Source organism: Filicampus tigris, chromosome 2 (assembly GCF_054856515.1).
Source record: "Filicampus tigris isolate MCC_2025a chromosome 2, RoL_Ftig_1.0, whole genome shotgun sequence".
Classification (NCBI taxonomy): Eukaryota; Metazoa; Chordata; class Actinopteri; order Syngnathiformes; family Syngnathidae; genus Filicampus; species Filicampus tigris.
This window is the reverse complement of record NC_141218.1, coordinates 10,674,884-10,696,109: the sequence shown is the minus strand read 5'-3', so window position 1 is coordinate 10,696,109 and position 21,226 is coordinate 10,674,884. Positions and strand designations below refer to the sequence as shown.

Below are 21,226 nucleotides of genomic sequence, written 5' to 3'. Positions count from 1 at the left end.
AAGAGTAGAGAGATACCTCACATGGTTTGTTGTGACATATTTAGGTTCTCTTCTACTGTGAGAAAAGAGAGCCAACCAGCGGGGTTCGACTTTACAGGGCCGTCAATTTTCGGCGTGAAAATGACCAAATCCCAGCACGCGTCCGTATGGAGGGGTACGCGAAGCCTTGTGAACACTTTTCTCCCTCAACTAGTGTTACTATATCTTCACAAACCCAAACAGCCAATGAGTGTTGGACTCACAGGCAAAGGCCCCGCCCCTCCTCATATCTAATGCATGTTTGTCTTTTTGAAGCATTGCAGTTTGCCTCTGTGGATGGTTCTTAAAAAAAAGATGCCCTCTTCCTTTTCCTTTCTTCCCCTCCTTCATCATCATTCATGCCTTGGCGACTTCACTCTCTTCTTGACAGTAGGCGATGAGGCACACTTTCCGGGAAATCTACTCTAATGGTCTCCTATGAGCTCAGCGACTCAGGATGTACTCCACGATTATAAACAAGTCACCCGGAAGGACCTTGATGCTGCTTGCCAGTGTTTGTTGACGAATAATATGAAGGCTTCTATTGTTGGAAAATGTAGTGAGATGCAACAGAGTGAATGACCTTAACATAAGACCCCTTCCTCCATTCCTTGCACCCACTGCTGGAGCCTCAGTGTCCTCCTTTCACCGGCAAGGGCACCTCGTAGTGTTCATGCACGCACGCTTGCTTTTTTTTTTTTTTTTTTTTAATCTCTCCTCTCAACACTTCTGAGGCATCTTTACAAATTATCTGTTACAATTTAATGCTTCCACTTAATTATTCACATTTTACCGAATCCTTTTTTGAAGCATTTTTTTCGAGTGTGTCAGGCTCTTTGATCGTCACACCTAAAGAATACGACGAGGCCTCAGATTTCACCCAAAAAAGTACATCGCAAAGAGGTCCTGTTGTCTTTGCTTTCTCAAAACTATCACATTTCATTAAGCGACAGTTTAGTTGCAAGATACTTTTTTTTTGCACACTTTATCAAATCTCTGCCTTTTGAAGTTCAACTTGGAAAAAAAAAAAAAGGAGAGAAAAAAAAAAGGAAGGTACTGATCGTGATCCAGGAGGTTTCAAAGCGATGCGTAATCGCGAGTGTTTAATTTTATCTGTTGCAGTATGCATGGCGAGGCGGCTGTGTAATCAATCCTGTGAAGTCCACATCTGAAGGAAGGATTCTGTTTCTGATCGCGGCCCCTCTTGAAGTCGCTCCATTCGCCCAGCGTGTTCGCATCAGACTCGCCGCAACGCCACGCGGCCCCGCCAGATTTGGGTGTACCTGACATGATTCTCTATGTGTTATTTCCTAGAGACCCCCAAGGGTCCAACTCAACATTGATGGATGTAGAGTGGCTAGGGTGAGGGGGATATCCCCTCCCCACTGCCCCTACTCTTCCCATGGTACAAAACCTTAGGAATTCCCCTTGGGCCTTTTCAATTACAGTTTGACCAAGCTTTACACTGTGATGATGTGTTGCTTTAGGGAAGTGACATTAATGAAGAGGACAAATGTGGTGTTGTCCCTAAAGAGCATGGCGCTAGCACAAAGGGACTTTAATGGGGAGAAATTCACGCTAACCTATTGTCATTGATAGTTTAAGCCAAGCAGACTGCTGTGTCTTTAGGATTCGTCTCAAGTAAAAGAACTATTGACGCAAATAGTTTGAGCGCTAGCCGACGGCGAAAGGGAGCACAAGGGGAGTGTGAGAGAGTAATTAGCGACTAGCACTGGTTGAGGAGCCCAGGTGATTTTGAAGGATTTCGGAGTGGCTAAGAGGAAGCGATGGCAATCAATGGGGCAGCTTGACTGCGTATTGGACATATGCTAATGGTCTCAGTGAGGCATGCTAGCAGTGAGTGGCGGAGGTGGTCACATGACTTGAATTGAGTCAGACTTTAAGGGGGCTTAAAACAAAGATGTCAAAACGTTGTTGGGCTCAGGTAGCGACCAATCACGGCTGACCTGTTTTCTGAAGCTGAACTATGATTGGTCGTTACCTGGGCCCTGACGGCGTGTGATGTCATTTTCAGTTGACAGAAAGGACAAAATGGCCGCTACCTAAAATGGATAAAAGCGATTGGATTTTGCTGCTAAACTCATATTCCACAAACGCAATATTTATCAGAATCCCTTGTCTCAACTAGTGGGCCTGCACAGAACATATTCTGGAAAAAATATGTTTGGGTTGACTTCAGCTTTAAATCTATGACGTTTTTAATTGTAAAAAGATAAATCTCACTGCCATTCTTAGGTTTATTCGCACTCTCAAGAGTACAAATTCGAGTTCACCAAACCCTGCCCGCTTTATTTACTACGAAAAGCATACAGGAAATATTCAGCAATGACAAGTTACACATTCAATATTGCTACATGTACAAAAGCTAATAATAAACCATGATTATAATTTTCATCATCTGCATGTATTTACCAGATTGTCATCTGATCTGGATCCCTTTTAGCGGATCTTTCACATCAAAAATTTGGTTTACAATCCATTTACTCTTCCCTATCCTTCCATATTTTCCATTTCAGCCTGGGCGTACACAGGCTTGAACGCGTAATTCCATCCCTCACCGTTCAATGCTGCGCTTTGATAGCAGGTTGTGATTCTGCCCCTTCCAGATCCAGGACAACAAAAGACGGATTATTATGTTTAATCAGGATCTTTCATAAGATTATCCAGTGGTCTCAGGTTTTTTAATAGGATGCGGGTCACTGTTAATTAAGATATGTGTTCAACCTTTACGACCACAAATCTTCATGTGTGTGGCGAAAGCCAATGAGTGCCGAGTCACGACACTGTGAATTGTGACTTGAAACGGTCTGCAGCCAATCAAGAAGATACTTGACTATAGAACAAGGAAGCAGAAGCACACAAAGGATAATAACAAGAGCCTTTAGCTTAATTTGAGAACTCAGCTACTGTATAGCTCGCTCAGTAGGCCATTAAGTCCGTTTTCATGCCTCTCTCACGTGCCCTCTACCAGGTTGCGTCTTGTGTTTCCCGGTTGTTGCCATGGTTCTTCTTCAATTTTGTTAGATCACATTTGATCATGCTTGATTTATGTCTTGGAGGACTCATTTATCAGAGTGCACCACGCACAGTACGAATAACACTTTTAAATGCCAGATCTTTTTTCATACTCACATGTTAGGGTCTGTAACAGATAAACAAACAAACAAACAAAAAATCCTTAAATGTACTTTTCCTCGACACGCTACCTACTCCGTAGACACGGTTTTAGTGGTGGCACATTTCTCTTGGCAAAAGCAGATAAAGATGCTCTGTACTTGTAAGTGTCCTGATTTGACAATCCATACTATCACTGCTGGGTCACTCATTGGTTGAGCAGCTGCCTCGTAGCTATATCATAGTAACATTTTGTAACTGGGATCTTAGCATATCCTTTCTGTCTTTGTAGGATTATTGGTGAAGTTACATGTTGGAGTAGTTGTGTCCCTCTTATTTTTGAGTTGCTGACCTTGCACGTTGCCATTCATAAAATTCTTGAATTTAAATATAACCACTTAATAATACATGTTTCATGACGTGGCCTCTGTACCCTGAATCAAAGCATACTGGTTGGTTGACGGGTATGTAAGCACTATACAAAAAGGAACACATTTTCAAATGTAAACGGCCACGACTTGTCAGGTCATGTGGTTCAGGTTGATTCCCATTACCAAGCCTATTCAAGTCCAAAAACTGGTGACTTACCTCTAATCTGAATCATGTGACTCAAGTCACCATCTCTGCTGTTTTGAAAAAAAACATCAGTTATGTATTTATCGGGTGCATTTCTCTTAAATCTCATCTGCTATTCATTTCCTAAAGATATGGATGCATTTAATTTTTATCGTAGTCTAGTCACTGATTTATATGCACTGTACCTAATCTACTGCACTGCAAGTGCCATGAATAATGCCAAGTACAATAACTTGCAAGACTGCAGATGCAGCAAATTACATGTTTTATGAGGTGTGTATAGGATATGAGCTTAAAGTTAGTTTTAAGCCCCGCACAATGTGAGGAAAGCACGCCAGAGGCCATGACCATCTTAATCATCAAAAAAAAAAGTTTTTTGATCCTCTGCAACACGCGCTCTCACTCGATGCGTCATTTGGGAATCAAATGAGATCCAATATGACCGCACTGACAATGTCAGAGAGTTAATAATGCGCCATACGTGCATTATTGTAGCATGTGGTGACAGTAATGTTAAATTCCTAAAAGCAGTATGTTGCACCACTGCAACCACAAGAACAAAGTATATAATAAAATAAAATCGTTAAATTAATACCCCATCACAAGTGAGAATTATCTTTTTAATGGCTCAATTTGGAATGCAGCGCCGGTGTGAGATCTCATTAGATTGCGCAGGTGTATCTAATGTCGTGTAATTATATTGCATTTGATCTTATCTTATGACAACCACTGCTGCTTTTTTGCCCCGCTGCTAATAACCGCAGTCATTTGTGGGCAGCCTGAGCAGCGAGGAGGTTAATACCTTTCTGCTGTGCTCCCCCGAGAGCCAGCGAGAGACAGATGTTGAGGGTGGAGTAGCTGTTTGCTTGTCGGACTGCGAGTGTGCGAGTTAAAAATGAAACACGGTGCGTAAGGATTGAAGTCCCCGTGTATCAGGCCCTCGCGGACCGCCGAGGTTACGAGACGACTCGCTTTGATCATTTCCGACGTTCCCAAATACATTTTCCCTTTGAACATTTCCAGTCACTCGTGCTTTTATTTATACGATGAAGCCTATTTAGACAATCAAGGAGTGGGGCAAAATAATGAGGCCTTGCCATCCTCTCACCAGCGTCAGTGTGGACACGGGCTCCCTTTCAATCAGTTAAAAAGCGGCTCTGGTAATTAAAGCTTTGCCCAAATAATTTTCATATAACTTGCTCAATTCCTTCAGATCTGTTGTCAGCAACCAGCCCAGTTTCTTGCAGTCCGTCCCCCCCCCACTCTCGGAGAAATCCCACTGACCCATATAGTTGATCTCATTTTTTGAAGCGCAAAATAATATAGATTCCAAGTTAAGAGAGTGGAGGCTCTATTAATAGTCCCATTTGAGGTGCACACTCTCCTCCTCCTCCTCCTCCTCCCCTTTGCTGCTGCTGCTGAATTCCCAGAGTAGGAGCGTACATAGCATCTCATTTGAGTACGGCCGGGATTATTACCTCATGCAGGACTGAGCCGTTTCATTAGCCGGCGTGCAGCTGCTGACTGTTTACAGGCGCCTCTTTAGCGCAGGCATCACACGTGACAACCTGCGATGCCACCTCAACTCGTGTTTCCTCCGCTAACAACAACATCCTATTGATCTTTAGCACCGTTTTAACAGCTCCGATTGCACCCGCGCTCGCACACGTGTGCCTTGAGTGGCCCCGGAATGAAAAACAGGAGCAGCTGGAAGGCTTTTTCCTCCTACCCTCGCGTTTTATTTAAGGTAGTGGTTTACCACCTGAAAAAATACATGGCTCTCCAAGTATCACCATAATGGCCAACATTAAGAATACGGTAATATAGTAGGTGCACGTGTTCACCCAAAACAAGATTTTATTCCTAAAAAGTATACAGTGGTGTCTTAAGATACGAGTGACGTGACTTAAGTAATTTTTGAAGGCATCAGAGGTCTTCTGGACAACGTTTTGGACAAATGAGCAAAAGTTGAGGAAATGAGTTGAATGGTGGCAGTGAAATCAATTCATATCACATCACAGAAAATAGATGGTGAACAATTCTTCATAAAAGAAACTTCAAGATTTTGAATGCCATGTTTAATGCTCAACATAAAATAAAGAGAATTACAGAATGGCAACAGATATTTGAACACAAAAGGTGGAGCAACACATGAAGGCAGATAATATAACAATACACACCCGCATATGGCCTTTATCCTCTGGGCACAATGACTCTTATATTACTGCAGTTTACTGAGGAGTGACCACCTCATGTATATCCATCCAGTATGTCTGTATGATATTGCGCGCACAATAGAAGAATCAACACAATGTCCATTGAATTGAAGCAAAACATGTGACCAAAACCGTTAAAATCTTTACATTCTGTCATTACTGTATACAAAATGAATTCAACTTGTATCTCGAGGCACCACCGTATTTGATTTTATAAACCACTGTCACAGGATGCAAAGTTCGAACATTAACACTCCTTCAACATGGGAAAACAAAACTGCACTCAAATCATTATTCAGTGAAATTGCGTTGCACACAAACGTTGAAAAGAAAAGGAATAGAAATGATAGAAAAGTACCTAAATGTTTGTAAACAAATTGAATTGCATTGTTAGAGCGCAGAATTCCACCAAGGCCAAACACTCCAAATGCGGATCAGCACCAAATTGGACATCTTTCACTTCTTGCATTAGCCTAAATTTGGCCATTAAGATTCACATGTTCTTCACTGAGAAGTTAAGCAAGTCTTGCAATTCTGGAAACTGGTTAAATAGTTTTGCACTCGAAACGCATCACCTCATTGGAAGCTTTGAAAATTTGGCTTTTAATTTGCCTGATGAAAGATGCAACTGGTTGCAGTGGAATAAAGTCATTGAAAGAGTTCAAAGCATTGAGGCATTTAGTTTTTTGATTTAGCAAGTATACGTATAAAAAAAAGAAAGGAAAAAAGAGTGTTCCACAAAATTTGATTTCACAAAAAATGACCATGTGGCCAAATGGAAACATCCAGCATACTGTATATCTGCAGCTGCAGGAAGGTTTTGCACTGGAGTATGCTGAATTGTTTTGTGTGCTTTTCCAAGCCTCATGTGAGTTTGAATGCTGGAGGAATAGCGTCGCAGTGCGGTTGTGTCACATACAAAAAGAACAAAAGAAGAAAGTTTTTGTCTCACCTGTCGCTGGAAAAGAGGCAACAGGAGGCCGATTTGCATCATGCAAAGTTCACTTGGTGACATTTAGTCATGCTGAGATCTTTTCCCTGCATTCGCTTCTCCTGTATTGTGTGGAACACATGAGATTTGATTGGCAAGTACAGACGAGTGAGATCATGAATAACCGCAAGAATAATTTTGAATAGAGAAAAAACTTACAGTATATTTCACGGCAACAAAAATAGCAATACAAAAGGGATACTTGTTTGTCTCTGCATGCAGACAAATGTACTGTACATGAGAGTTGCTTGATTTAATGGACTAATAGGGGGGAGGGGCTGCCTATTGAAGGCAACTGTTCGTTAAATTGAAGTGATTTTTTTTCATCACATGAAAACCAGAGCTGGGCATTCCGCCTATGTGACGGACCAACTTTCTATTGCCTTTCATGAGAAATGTTACCAACATGGCAGCCACATAGGCATGTCTGCTAGCCGGACCTACTCCGTACTGTGCTGTATATATATCTGTGACAACAGTGACACAAACCAGAAATACCTGTTGATTGCGCCACAGCAGCAGGAAACAACAGTGGATGATTCTGGAACGAGCAGACTTTGACAGCTACTCTCCAAATAGGCATTTGGAGTGGACTGGACCTTTTTTTTTTTTTTATCCATTAAATCCGATCTGCTAGATCAAGGGTCCACTATTGTACTAATAATAAAAATGTAAAGTACCGTATTTTACAGACTATACATTGCTCCGGAGTACAAGTCACACCAGCCATAAAATACAGGACAAAAGAACATATATAAGTCGCACTGGAGTATAAGTCTCCCCTCCACCCCCTCTCGGAATCCAAGTCGTCTCTGTCGCGTAACGCAAATAAATGTGTCCATATAACTCAAATTAATAAAATTGTGCGCTTATTACACATCATTTCCACCGAGCTATGATGGTAACATTTAACTAACATCCACACATGTAGCATTACAAGAAAGTTACGGTAAGATAACTTTAAACCCACCAAAACAATCGTAGATCGATTAAATACGTTTTTATTTATCACCGACCATGTAGAATGTTTCCAAGTCTGCAAAAGTATTTTTGTATTCGGTCGTAATTTCTCTTTGTCCGTCTCCTCCGCCCCGTGTGTACGTGTGTGTCCGTGTGCTTGTGTGGCTGGCTGATGATGCAATACCACTGTCAGGCACGGCGCCTTTTAAAGGAGCAGTACACTATTTTGTATAGATGGATTGATAGACATTCAAATTGTCTTTTTATCATACTATTTCAATTACTTATTTAACACAATATTAGATTTTAATTTTAGATTTTAAATTATTCATGCGGGCGGCATGGTGGTCGACTGGTTAGCACGTCCACCTCACAGTTCAGAGGTCGTGGGTTCGATCCCGGCTATGGCCTCCCTGTGTGGAATTTGCATGTTCTCCCTGTGCCTGCGTGGGTTTTCGTCGGGTACTCCGGTTTCCTCCCACATTTCAAAAACATGCTTGGTAGGTTGATTGGACACTCTAAATTGCCCCTAGGTGTGATTGTGAGTGCGGTTGTTTGATTGTCTCTGTTTGTCCTGCGATTGGCTGGCTACCAATTCAGGGTGTCCCCTGCCCACTGCCTGAAGACAGCTGGGATAGGCTCCGGCACGCCCGCGACCCTTGTGAGGCTAAGCGGTATAGAAGATGGATAGATGGAAATTATTCATGCATTTTAATAGCTTTTAGGATTTACCTTTATGTTTCTTTATGTGGGTTACAATAACATGTGAAATGATATACACAATACAGGTTATTCTGCCCGTTGTAAAGTCAATATTTAATGCAGGTTCATATGCAGCCTTAGAACGCCCTCCTGTGGTTGTTTGCTGACCTTGAAAAGGAAAGGGACACGATATAAGATGTTCATAATTTCACACATAAATCGCTACAGAGTATAAGTCGCCCTCCCCGGCCAAACTATGAAAAAAAAATGCAATTTATAATCCGGAAAATACGGTAATCTGTTTAGGCTGGCAGTGCCAGTTACTGTATATTAGCAAATTGCGTGTTCACCGCATGTTGTAGTTATCGACAGTTTCTTCACGCAATGAGTCGGACTCATCACGATTTGTGTACTAAATTCATTGGGGAGAAAGAGCACTGATATTCCTCTTCGATATTTTTCATCGTTCACAGAATTGTGAATCCTGTCGATTTGCAATATACCCACAAGGTCCGCCCCTTTTCACACATTAGCCAATCACAGCGATCATTCCTCTCTTTGATGTTCTCTTGGCGTCAACGTTGGTTAGCAAAGCAGCTCCTTTACTCATTCTCCACAACATTGTGCTGAACTCTGGAGAGAAATTTGGCAACAGCAGCAAAAATTGGCTTATTTATTGGTTCCACAAGTAGTTGACTCACGCTGTTTAACATTGGAGCTCTGGAGCTCTGTCATCGGTTGTTAGTTGACTCAACTTGACAACTTGGTCGGATATTGTACCAAAAGCGAAAGTACTACATTACGCTGAAGTGAGTGACTAATTTAACAAATGGAAGGTTGGCATTTCTTAAGCAGTTGACAGTTTGACAATATGTTTTAGCCATTACAGATGGTTTTATTAAGTATTTTGATGCTATGTACTATAAGTTAGCGACGCTACAAACGGCCGGCATCTTTGAATGAGCGCTTCCTTTTTAAAAATGTTGTCAATGTAGGTTCTTTTAGTAATTTTATTAAGCTACATTTGTTGTCTTTAGCACTAGCTTTGTCTTTGAACGTCTTCAGCTGCTGTGTTTGTAAATGCTTTAAGATGTCGTGCTTTTGGTTGTGTGAAGCACATTGAGTTGCTTTGTGCATGACATGTGCCATAGAAATAATTTTGCCTTGCCTTCAAACTCCTCTAGAATTCTCTACAACAAATAAATTCAGGGGAAAAAAAAATCAATTAATTACCCAAGTGCATGACCTATTGTACCATCCACGCGACTCTTCTCACCAATTATGTTCCATATATGTTATTTTTTATGTATTTTTTTGTAAGTTCTTGTCAACCAGTTGGAGAAGGGGTTCTCGGAAGAGTAGACGAAACAAAATATTCGAGGAGATATTTTGCGAAATAACCAAGTTATACTGTCCCACTCTAACTTGTAGGCATTTTTGAACCAGATTTCCTGTCGGAAATATCACACAAAAACATTCTCAAAAAAGGCCATTTTATCTGACACAAGAATCTCTATTTCTCTGGAACCCATCATTGGATTTTCAAAATTCTTGCTGCGTTGTACTCCAGTTGAAGTGGCCATTCCAGCCAGACTTAGCACTTTGTCATTTTGGCGATCTCTTGTCACGTTCCTTATATAAGAGACAACAGACGTAAACTAGCAGCCCTGCTTAGTCACTTCATGTATTTTATACACACTGCTGTTCATTAATATGTGCACTACCTTGGAAAAGGGGGGGATAAAATAATAAACTGAAAGAGAGATACCTCCTCTATTACTTGCAGTGTGTGCCGGTTTATTTGGTAATGCAAAGTGAAATGAATCGTCTGTGTACTAAATTGGCTTCAGATTAAATCGTCAACACCTTTCAGTATCATGCAGTGCAACTCAACTCTCGAAATGACAGTCTCGAAAATTACAATCTTATTGAAACAGAACAACAGAGTAAAAGTGGTTGAATATGCGCTACGTATTGTGTTACTATAGCTATAGATGCTTAATTGTGTCATATATTTAACTCATTCCCTGCCAGACATTTTCAGACCCTCTTTTACCTTAACGTTTGAAAAAAATAGAAAAAAATATGAATAAATTCCTGGGATTGAATGGCTGGACTGTGAAAAGACAAATAGATATGTCCTTAGCAATGAATGAGTTAATAGTGTGACACCGCATGTGTTAGGATAGTTTATAAACCTGTTTGTATTTATACTGCCAGATATTTTGGTACCTCAGATTGTGAAATAAACATGTACTAAAAGGAAAGTGGGTGTCACTTTTAAGCAGTTGCGTTTGATTCCACTGTTTGGATGTTTTTTTCCCCCCCTCTGACTTGCATGTTGTTTTTATTCCTCGCATGTTGTTTTGTGAACAAGCATCCGCGCTTTGCATTTTGCATTGAAACGCAGCCTCTTCCAAACGTTCAGCGTATCCTCTCCAACTGCTCCTGACCTGCTTTGAATCACCCGATGACAATCACACTGAATTAATTGCCCGTTGGATTGTGGGCTAATAATCCACGGCATTGCTTCCTGACATGAAAATCTGTATTTGCTGATATTTATATTGCTAGTCTAGCAGCTTTTCTAACTGAACACATGCATTCCCTGTCTTACAGAGCCAAACAAGGACGCTTCATTCATCGTTTTTGGGTGAAAGGCATCAAAAAAGGCCTTCGCTCTGCCGCGTCTTGGCACACACGACAAATGACGGTAAGACAAAACACGGCACTACAAACAACATGCTTGCGTCATGGTGTCAGTGTCAGGACATTCTGAGCCTAAGAGGTGTGTTTTAGTTTGTCTTCACATTCACTGCCAGCTAAATTGTTTAGCACAGACTGTGATTTCGCCTCTTTTTGTGTGCGCGGGGACATGTTTATGGGCTAATAGGCTTTTGTCTGCGCTCCTCTATTTATTTAATACAATTGTAGTGTGAACTGAAGGAATAATAAACAGGCTGACTAGACATACGATTCGTCTTTGGGCCTGATAAACCCCTGTGTAAGGACACAAAAGGGGGACGTTTCCACTGCGGAAAGTAAATTCTTTTGAAGTGGAACTAATCATCTGAGGGATGGTTCTCGTTGTCCTAACAACGCAGCTGAATTGGAATGAGCCTCCCTTTTTTTGTGGCAGATATGTTTTCTTTTTTGCATTCAGAGCTGATGATGATCGTACTTTCACGCCTTGTCCGCACGCATTGTGCGTCCCAACTCCTTTGCGGATAAGTCTTTACTTGGAGACGCCGAACGCACGGTGGGTGACTCCCGGCCCGTGACGTCAGCCCCCCTCCCGCCCTCGTACCCCCGCCCCTTACCCACACTCCTTTCAGCTTTTTAATACTGTCAACATGAAAAGGGCCGAGCAAATCCTCTCCAACAACACTGTGAAAAGATCAAGACTTTTAAACTTGTCATGTAGTATAATGCACTGATCACGCCGAAGATGGCGCCTATGTTGGTTGTTGGATAAATCCGAGAGTTTACGTGTAAGAATACGCTCACATGATATTTGAAAAAAGTCACATTGGGATGGAGGGATAAATAACACGCAGTTTAGTATATTGACGTCACCCACTCTCTTTTAACTCTTTTGTTAGCACATAACTACTGCCGTTATTTTAAACCTCCATATTAATCTGTGCATGTGACGTAACAACATAAATACGTAACAACAATACGGGGTGGGAGAAAATTAAGAATTGAAATTGAGTTAAAAAAATCCTTATTCCAATATTACAAATTGATCAAAACAATGATGCTTGTTCTTCATTAGATGGCAAAATGAAAGTTATTCTACATATTCTAATACAAGCAACAGTGAAGTCAACAACAGACCTAAACCTAACAAACTGGACATGAGGAAATTAAAAAAATAAGACACTAAGAATTGGAGACCAACCCTGCTCCCTTTTTGCCTTTTTGTCCGTTTTAACTATTTATGCTCTCATATTTGTTCTGATCATGATCTTAAAAGCACATTCAATTGTAATTTTGATTTTTTATCATGACAAGAAACCCCCATTCGAGTTGTCCATTTAATTTAATTTTCATATAAGGACATGAGCGATATGAAATATTCTGAGAAATTTCTCATGTCTCGTCACTTTTTATCCAACAAAAACAAAGACAAAAATGTAAACCTAAATACATAAGCAGGTGTGAAGTCAAACCTAATTTAACCAATAAAAAATAATTGGGAAACTCAACACATACCTACATACAGTACAGGTAAAAAATTAGTACAAAAATAACAAATAATTAAATGATAATGAACAACCTCAATACAAATAGGTGTAAAAAAATATTTTTTTAAAAATGCAATGAATAAAAATGTGATCATTTTACCAACCCAAACTCATAAGATTAACATACAAAACAAAAAAAGAATGAATTAAAATGACCAATATTAACACATACCTTCATACATATAAAAATATTTACAAAAATTATAAACAAAAGATAATGAACAACGTGAATACCAATACATATATGTAAAACAGACAAAGAAAGAAAATTGTAACCTAAATTAATTACTATCCACACAAATAATGAATACAAAAATAATGATAACAAAAAGCCTACTAGAACAGCTGAACTATTTATCTATTCTCTATTTATGTAATCTTAAACAATAGTGCAAATTGAATGGGCATACCACAATGGATTTTTCCCCCTCTCTTTTTTATTCCCCAACCAAAGGCATTCCTGGCATAAATCAAGTTAGTAATTATTGTCCGAGGCCTGTGATTCACCACGACGGCTCTTTTGTTTCAATCTGAAGGGCCACAACTGTGCCGTGCAGTTTGAGGTCTGCCCCTGCGGGCGCCCTGGAGCGTTGGGGAGGCGAGAGGGCCCGGAGAGGTAACTGGGCCGCTTGACCTCGGGCCGAGAGAATTCCAATGTTTACTGTTCCTAAATCTTCATTTTCACACCGGGCTCCCAATAAAGCGTCTGCCTTCTTCCTGCTTGTTCCGTTCAATAGGCACTCGGCCATTTTATTGTCTCAGTGGGGCTATTGTGGGGTTCAGGCAGCAGTCATCTGCAGAGGTGAGAGGTTGCTGTCTTTTCTAGGCTACCAGTGTCCAGAAATATCCAACTCTTGAACTGTAAAATCATAGAAAAAAAGATAAGTTAATAACCCCTAACGGATAATACATTATTAAGTGCATTTATGTTACGTTTATTCTACAGAAATGCTGCACACTCCTCTTTGTGACCCCCCTCAAAGCTCGCGTGGTGTAATGTTATTGCATATTACACAGGATAAAGTACGTACACTTAGCCATGCCGCTGCATTATTCATAAGCTCTATACTTGATGATTTATTAAATGTGATATCACACTATGGGGAAAGAGAATCTAAGAACAATAGATTTCACTTTTTTTGATCATTTTTAAACAGAATTCTTCAGGGGGGAGGGAATCGGCCAGTTGGTGGCAAGTCTGCGATGTTATCACTGGCCACAACATTAGGTACACTGGCAGCATCATAATGTGATGTAGCAACATTTCTGACTTTCCAAATATAATCATGTTTAGCTTTTTGCAACTGAGATTTCCGTCTTGAGTTCTGATTAATGTAAAGAGCTACCAGTTTCATACACACTTCCGAACTGACAAATTTGCTCAAATTACCTTTATTTGTTAGCAATTATAATTAATGATATTCAGCTACATGAACATGTTAAAGAGATGTCAACCCAAACATTTTTTTTCAAGAATATGTTTAATACTTTAATGCTTTCTCACAATAAGTATCAACATTGATTTGACGAGATAGAAAACAGATAAACATCGACATGCTAGACTTGATTTCTATAAAGCCCTGTTAGTATCTGTCCTAGCTTGTCCCCGCCCCTCCAGCACACACACATACCAATGAAAAACACATTGGAAAGGTCCTTTTTCTAAAAAAAAATAAAAATAGATAATTAAATGTATATATATATTGAATTATAAATTAATCAGAATACAGCAACAGCAAAAAACAATTAATGTTAAGGTAACACAAAACAACACGAATACACACGCCATGCCAATTTGTGCGGCTGTTGCACATGCCACTCCTTTGTTTATATGATTGATGTTTTTTGTGTGGATGTGTGTGCGTGTGCGTGTGCGTGTGTGTGTGTGTGTGTGTGTAACTCAGTCTTCTCCATCCATGACTTAATGCAAGACAACCGATTGAAGTGGCAAGTATTATATCTAGGGGCAGCGGCATGCTCCCGATGATGTCACACAAAGGGGCGTGTCCAAAGTCATTTCCCTCCACTCAAGACAACAGCAGCGAAAAAGCTAAGATGTTGAATCACTTTTATTTTGACTCGTCAGTGTGTGCCACATGCATTCTCCGCAGATGTTACACACTCCCACGCACACACACATGCAGGCACACACCCACTGACTATTAATGAAGCCAGCAGTTTAAACGAGGACACGGCAGAGTGGCTGGTGGCAAACTTAAATGTAGGCCATTTTTGGTTGTTACAACTTTGAAGCAAAAGCAGTACTTGAGAGGATAGAAATGTGTAATCCTCACCAACATTCTTTTCTTTGCACTCGACAAGAAAGTCAGTGTGGAGCTAAAAGCCGCCCTGTCAGTCACGTCTTACAAAACCATTTTCCTTAGAGGGGCAACAGACCAGTTGTGTTGTTTCCCGCAGAAAACTCTGCTGGCCCGCCAGCACTTTTTTGTGGTTTTCACATGCCATGCGAGATGGGCTGGCCATTGTCATCACGGCAGACTGGGAGCTGTGTGGAGAGGACGCACGCGCTGTGCCAGTTGGCTCCAGTAGTGAAAACACAAGGCAGGCACAGCACCATTCTAATCTTCGGCATTGCAGACACAAAGGTCACTTTGTGGCGATTGCACTTGGAGCGTTCCAACAGCTCGGCGGCATATTCGCCGCGGAATGTATAGAAATGTACACATTGTACACAGGCTGTTGGCTGCCAGCATGTCAACATTCTGCCGCTATGCCATGTGCTTCATTCTAAAAATGACTGCTATTTAAATCAGGCACACTCTGGAGGGGGCGCTGGGATGCCACCAACATTTAAATATCCAAAATGTCAACCATAAATTAATGATTTCATTCAAAATGTATTAGGAGATGAACATTGTTTGGTTTTTAAATTGCCCATTTGTCAGCCAGCAGTTATAAAGAATGCATTTTAACATGCAATTAATTTGGGTTAGTAATGTGGCTGAATATAATACACATTGCAGCAGCAGGCAGCTCACTCTAAAAGTAAAATCATAATTAAATAGTAGAATAATTCTTAATATTGGGTTTGAATGACTGTATTAAGTTTAATTCTGACTACTACATATAAGACTTTTTTTCCGCACGAGCCAGGCCTGGAATGGTAATTTGGACATTCTGGCAATTTCCCGGTGGGCCGGGATGCTATATGGACTGCTTGGGTGGTATTACAGCCAAGTACTTCTGGCCCCGAGATCCGGGTCGAAATCCAGTATTTAACTCTATGATCACCTTCTCGTATGAATGTACTACAAACACATATAGGCAGTCCGTCATATTATTTACCGTATACCACTGACTGCACTACCTTTGTTATCAAGGGTGTCCCCAAGTCGGAATAACTTAATACCAAAAGTAGCAATAATTTAATACACAACTAAAAACAACGCCACTGTAACTATATTAGACTGTCTGTCGAAAGAATAATGCATTCAAGAGACATATCACAGTAAAAAGTATTACTTATAACAGCAACAAAGCATGCTGGGAAAGCCTCATAAGCAATCGTAAAGTTAGCATCTGTCTGCTAAGTATTGCATCGAAAGTGGTATGAATAGGTTTTGTAAATAAAAGAGCGCTATCAGGAAGTGCAAAGTTTTCTGTCTAAATGTTGCTAGCTTAACAGCATTTTATAAATCTGTCAAATTGAAACGTGTCTAATCCATTTTATGTACACTTGCCTATTGTTCCCTTGTTTCCCTTTTTGTCCATTTCAACTATTTATGTTCTCATACGTGTTCAAATAAACACTGATCATGATATTGTAGACACATTCAGTTGTAATTTTCATATTGATCAAATACAATATAAATATAATTGGCGGGAAAGGTAAGCTACTTTATATTGAAGCGTAAAACTGTATATGTTAATTCAAACGTGTACTAAATTGTGCCAGTCTGAGCCATGAAACTCCAGGGCTGAAAATGAGTCACACAGCTAAGATCTGCTATAAGCAAAACAAGAGTCCAACCTTTTGCAACCTAATGACCCTAAGCTTGTCTATCATTGGTCAGGTCCATCTTAAAGACCTTCTTTGATTCACAGCCCATTTATTTACTACCCTATCATGGTAAAGTCAGCAACGCCTTCATCTATAGAACAGATTTAGGACGATGGTCCTGAGCATAAAAAAAAATAAACTTGAGTTTCGAGAAAATTAACTCAGGCCAGCCTATCTCACATTTAGGTAAATTTCACATGTTTTTTCCGCAAATCTATACTATTAGTTGGTCCGTGTGTGTGTTATTTGTACAAATTACGGACCAATCTAAAGTGTTAAAAATACCTTGCTCTTTTTGACGTTGCAATGTTAACGGTTGACCAAACAAAAGTGATGTTTAATATATGGGAAGAGGATCTTAAAAAAACAACAACAAAGAATCGCATATTAAATCGCAATCGCAATTAGATTATTATTAAAATCGTTCATCCCTGGGCAAAATGAAGCATATGTTATACCGCACTACAGGCTTCTTCGGGTGCGTTTGTGCAGACTTAAGCAGCGACGAACAAGCCCGACAGGAATAGCAGGACTATTGTTGGAAGGTAAGCTACCGTCAATAATGTCTGCATCTTCTCTCCGTCCTGTGTGACGCCACGAGCAGAAGATAGCGAGCGTCGGTTTGTAACAAGCTTGTAATGCCGGTTCATTTAATGAGTTGCGTGGACGAAAGCGGGCCAAAATGCCTCTCGCTTTCCTCGTCGTAAGTTGCAGCAAATAGAAAGCGGCGTGTTTCACATTGTGGAGCTTTATCCGTTTTCACGCAGCTCTCCGCCCTCCTGGTGGTGCTTGGCTTGCAAGACAATCGTCCTGCAAATATCAGGGGGCCAAGTCATTATCTTATGCTCAGCAGGTGTAGACATTATTGGAGTGTTGAACTAATGATATGTAATGAGCTCTCTGTGACACATGTCTAGCCACCGTTACTATCACGAGGCCCATTAATAGATAACAGCATCCTAATTAGCTTCACCGGGAAGCCGGAACCGCAGCTTATAAATACATCAAGCTATGTTTAAGTTGAGTTTTTTTTCTGCCCCTCCTCGTTGTTGCCGCACGAGGACGGGAAACGTGCTAATCTCGTTTCACGATGCTTGCATTTGGTTTGCGCGCGTTTGGAAAGCGTTCCGGAAAGACGCCATTGTCGGTTCCATGGCTAAAAGACGGGCCGATCCACGTTCGTCACTTTCTTCCTATTTTCTGGCTAAATTGAGAGCCGAGGACTGTCTCGAAAATTTATATTGTAAATGGTTTTGAAGTTGGTACCCCACTGCATACACTTTCAGCCTGGCGCCGGTCGCCTAGCAACAGCAAACAAAGGCAGGACCCATCTCAAGTTTCCCGTGGAGCGGCCGGTCCGGCACGCCTTTGATCTTGACTGGGAAAATAGCTGAGTGGGCACTACTCGCATTTGTCTTTCATTTAGTCCGGCCCCCCACCAACTCCTAACCAATATGCTCCCCGCCCCTTCGCCCCCCTTCCCAAATGTTCCTTGAAATGGACAAATCTTCATCTGTCCCCAGCAACCAACACCACCACTTATAAATAATCAACCATAGCATGGCAAGTCTTTGGACATTTGTTACCTTTCACAAAGATTGATTGAAATCTTATTTTATCCTTCAAAAGCACTGCATGGGCATTTTGACTTGAAATTCTCCACAAATCAGAATCATCTTTATTGCACAAATATGCTTGAAAACACACAAGGAGTTCGCCATCGGTAGTTCGAACGACTGTAGTACCTTAGCAAATAAGTCACTATAACAAAATATACATGTACGAAATAAACACACAAGTACACGGATTTATTAACTCATTCACTGCCAGATGTTTTCAGACCCTCTTTTACCCTAGCGTTTGAAATAAATTAAAACATGCATAAATAAATTCCTGGGATTGAATGGCTGGACTGTGAAAAGACAAGTAAATTCGCCAATGGCAGTGAATGACTTAAGCAATACAAAATGTCCAGTAGTACGGCAATACTGACACAACGACCATTGTACAAAAGATGAAGAGAGTCAAAAAATTTAAAGGCTAAAGCTACATGTTTAAGGTTTTGCAAGCCTTGTGTTTTTTTAGTTCAGTTATCCAACGGCTTGACAAGTTTTATTCCTCGCTCCTAACAAAGACTGGCTTTGGTTTAGGGACATTTTCAGTCATAATTTAAGCGAATTAATGGACAAACATGCAAGTTAGCCTACTGACCCATTACCACTTTAAATGTATAACATGGTCATGATTACATTAAAGAGATGCTAATGGAATATAAACCTAGTAGGACCCTGAGGTCTTCAGGCTCGGCTCAATTAGTGGTACCCAGAGTTCAAAACAAACATGGTGAAGCAGCACTTAGCTGTTATACTGCACGGAAATTGAATAAAATGCCAATAGATGTGAAGTCAGACTGTAATTGCTTTTAAATCCAGTTTAAAAATTGCTTTAAAGGTTGTTCTAAGCATTTTAAAAATGATGATTTCCAAAATCGTGTACTTACACTGTAAGCTCTTTTAGTGATTTCTAGTAAGCTACTTCTTATTCTTTACTTTGCTTTTAAAAGTATTTAACTCTTTAGTTTATAAATGCTTTTAAATGTACTTTGGTTGAGAAAACATTTGATTAGATATGCTTTAGATCTACATTTTAAATATCACCCACAATCAGGTTAATTTATGGTGGCAGCCAAAACTAAGATCCTGATTAAAATTCGATTCATTGTGCTGCCCGGTGTCAGAAAAACTAGCTAGCTAAATGCACGTCGCAATTGTGTTGGATGCGTAGAGTGTGCTCCGTCATACTATGCATTCCGGCTGACCAATTGTGTTTTCTTTTACTTGCCCCTGACACACCTGACAATTTGGTGGCTGAACGTAGGCGAAACTTTAGACCAGCTGAAAGCAGATCTAAAGTTTAGACCAGCTGAAAGCAGATTTAAAGTTTACAAACACAAACGATTGAGGTGGAAGGCGGTCTCCAAGAAACCAATTCACAGCAGGGATCTGTGATGGCCCTGGCCAACTTTACATCATCGCCTATCCTGCGCTGAATTTAAAGGAAAATGAAAGGAACCGCTTCCATTGGCCGGGAAGCAAGTCAGCTGTGTTCACTCCTACAACGGCGCAAGTGCCCATTTTTAACTACATACGTCTGCGAAAATACCAAAAGAAAGAAAACTCACCCATGCGCATAGTTTGCTTTGCGCTAGACTTGCACTGAGCACGAAATAGGTTACTTTATCTTCACATTTGAGCACTGCATAGTTCTCAGTCTTTCCAGCAGTTATCTTCAATCATGTGTCATATATTTAGAAACAAATCTCTGCATTCACTTTACAGGGTCTTTAAAGTGACATTAAAAGTGAAGGAAAAACTACTGAAAGCGTCTCATCTAACACAGCCTCCACTATCTCCACACGCTTTACTTATTTGAAATAGAGAGCGAGGCTACACCGAGTATTTTCCAGTGGCGGGCTTATTGCGTCACGAGCATCTTCAGAGTGATGCTGATGTGGCATTTGGCTAATAATGTGGATAGTGTGTGTTGAAAGCAAGCCATGCTTTGGGGAAGAAAAAAAAACATTTTCAAGTCATATTTCCGGGTCTTTAATAATGCTTTCCAAGTCAAGCAAGACATAAATAAACCCTTTTTTCTCTTTGCATGAACACAAGCGAGGAGGGATATCTTAGGGCTATTGAATGTTATCTTGCGCCACTGCTGCACTTGCCTTTCATCCAAAGCAGCACAGACAGCACCAGAGATTAAACAAATTGAAGTGTTACACACTGTTTTGGTGTAATTTACGGTAATTGATGTTTCCATTTGGTACCGCGGCCCCTCCGGAGCAACTTCTTCCAGTTTGCGGGAAGACGTGCGGCCCAGTCTATTGACTCAGCCGGTTTTAATGCTCCCCATTGTTTGGCTAACATACCCTCCTTCGTCCTCAGACAAGCACGAGCACACCTTGCACAGGCGAGGATGTCGTTTTCCTCCATGCTGCGCCAATTATACAAAAACGAATTTGTCTTTTATTTGGAATGAGTGGGTCGTCTCAAATACTCCTGTGTGCTCGTCACGTCGCATAAATGCGGCGAGGGACGGGAATTTCATTTTCAATACTCTTTTCCATCAGAGGCGAGCCGACATTTTTGTTAATTCAAAACATTGGGTTGTATTTATGGAAAGTTTTAATTGTGTGACACAGCAGAAACCATAAAACACAACTTATCACTAAAATATTTGTGAAACATTGAAATAGTGGATAAACTACATTCATCTGTACACTTGTGAATATTCATACTTGGACTGAATCAACAAACAAAAGGGAGCACCATGTCCTTAGGATGATACTTTCTAA

At 40.6% G+C, this 21,226-nt stretch overlaps 1 protein-coding gene across 9 annotated transcripts in view; it reads left to right on the top strand.

Moving 5' to 3' along the window:
* The window catches only part of LOC147151349 (uncharacterized), a 112,099-nt gene that overhangs the window by 78,636 nt on the left and 12,237 nt on the right, over nt 1–21,226 (top strand). For 6 of the 9 annotated variants that reach the window (XR_015083315.1, XR_015083323.1, XR_015083320.1 and 3 more), the window contains one exon: nt 11,218–11,311. Coding sequence is in view for 1 of the 9 variants with exons in the window: in XM_086017845.1 (XP_085873971.1) it covers nt 11,218–11,311 (94 nt within the window). In the remaining 8 variants the exon portion in view is untranslated. Of the gene's footprint in view, nt 1–9,190; nt 9,408–11,217; nt 11,312–16,953; nt 17,056–17,337; nt 17,415–21,226 lie in introns of those variants that run through there. The other 3 variants (XR_015083318.1, XR_015083325.1, XR_015083328.1) reach the window with 3 other exon arrangements.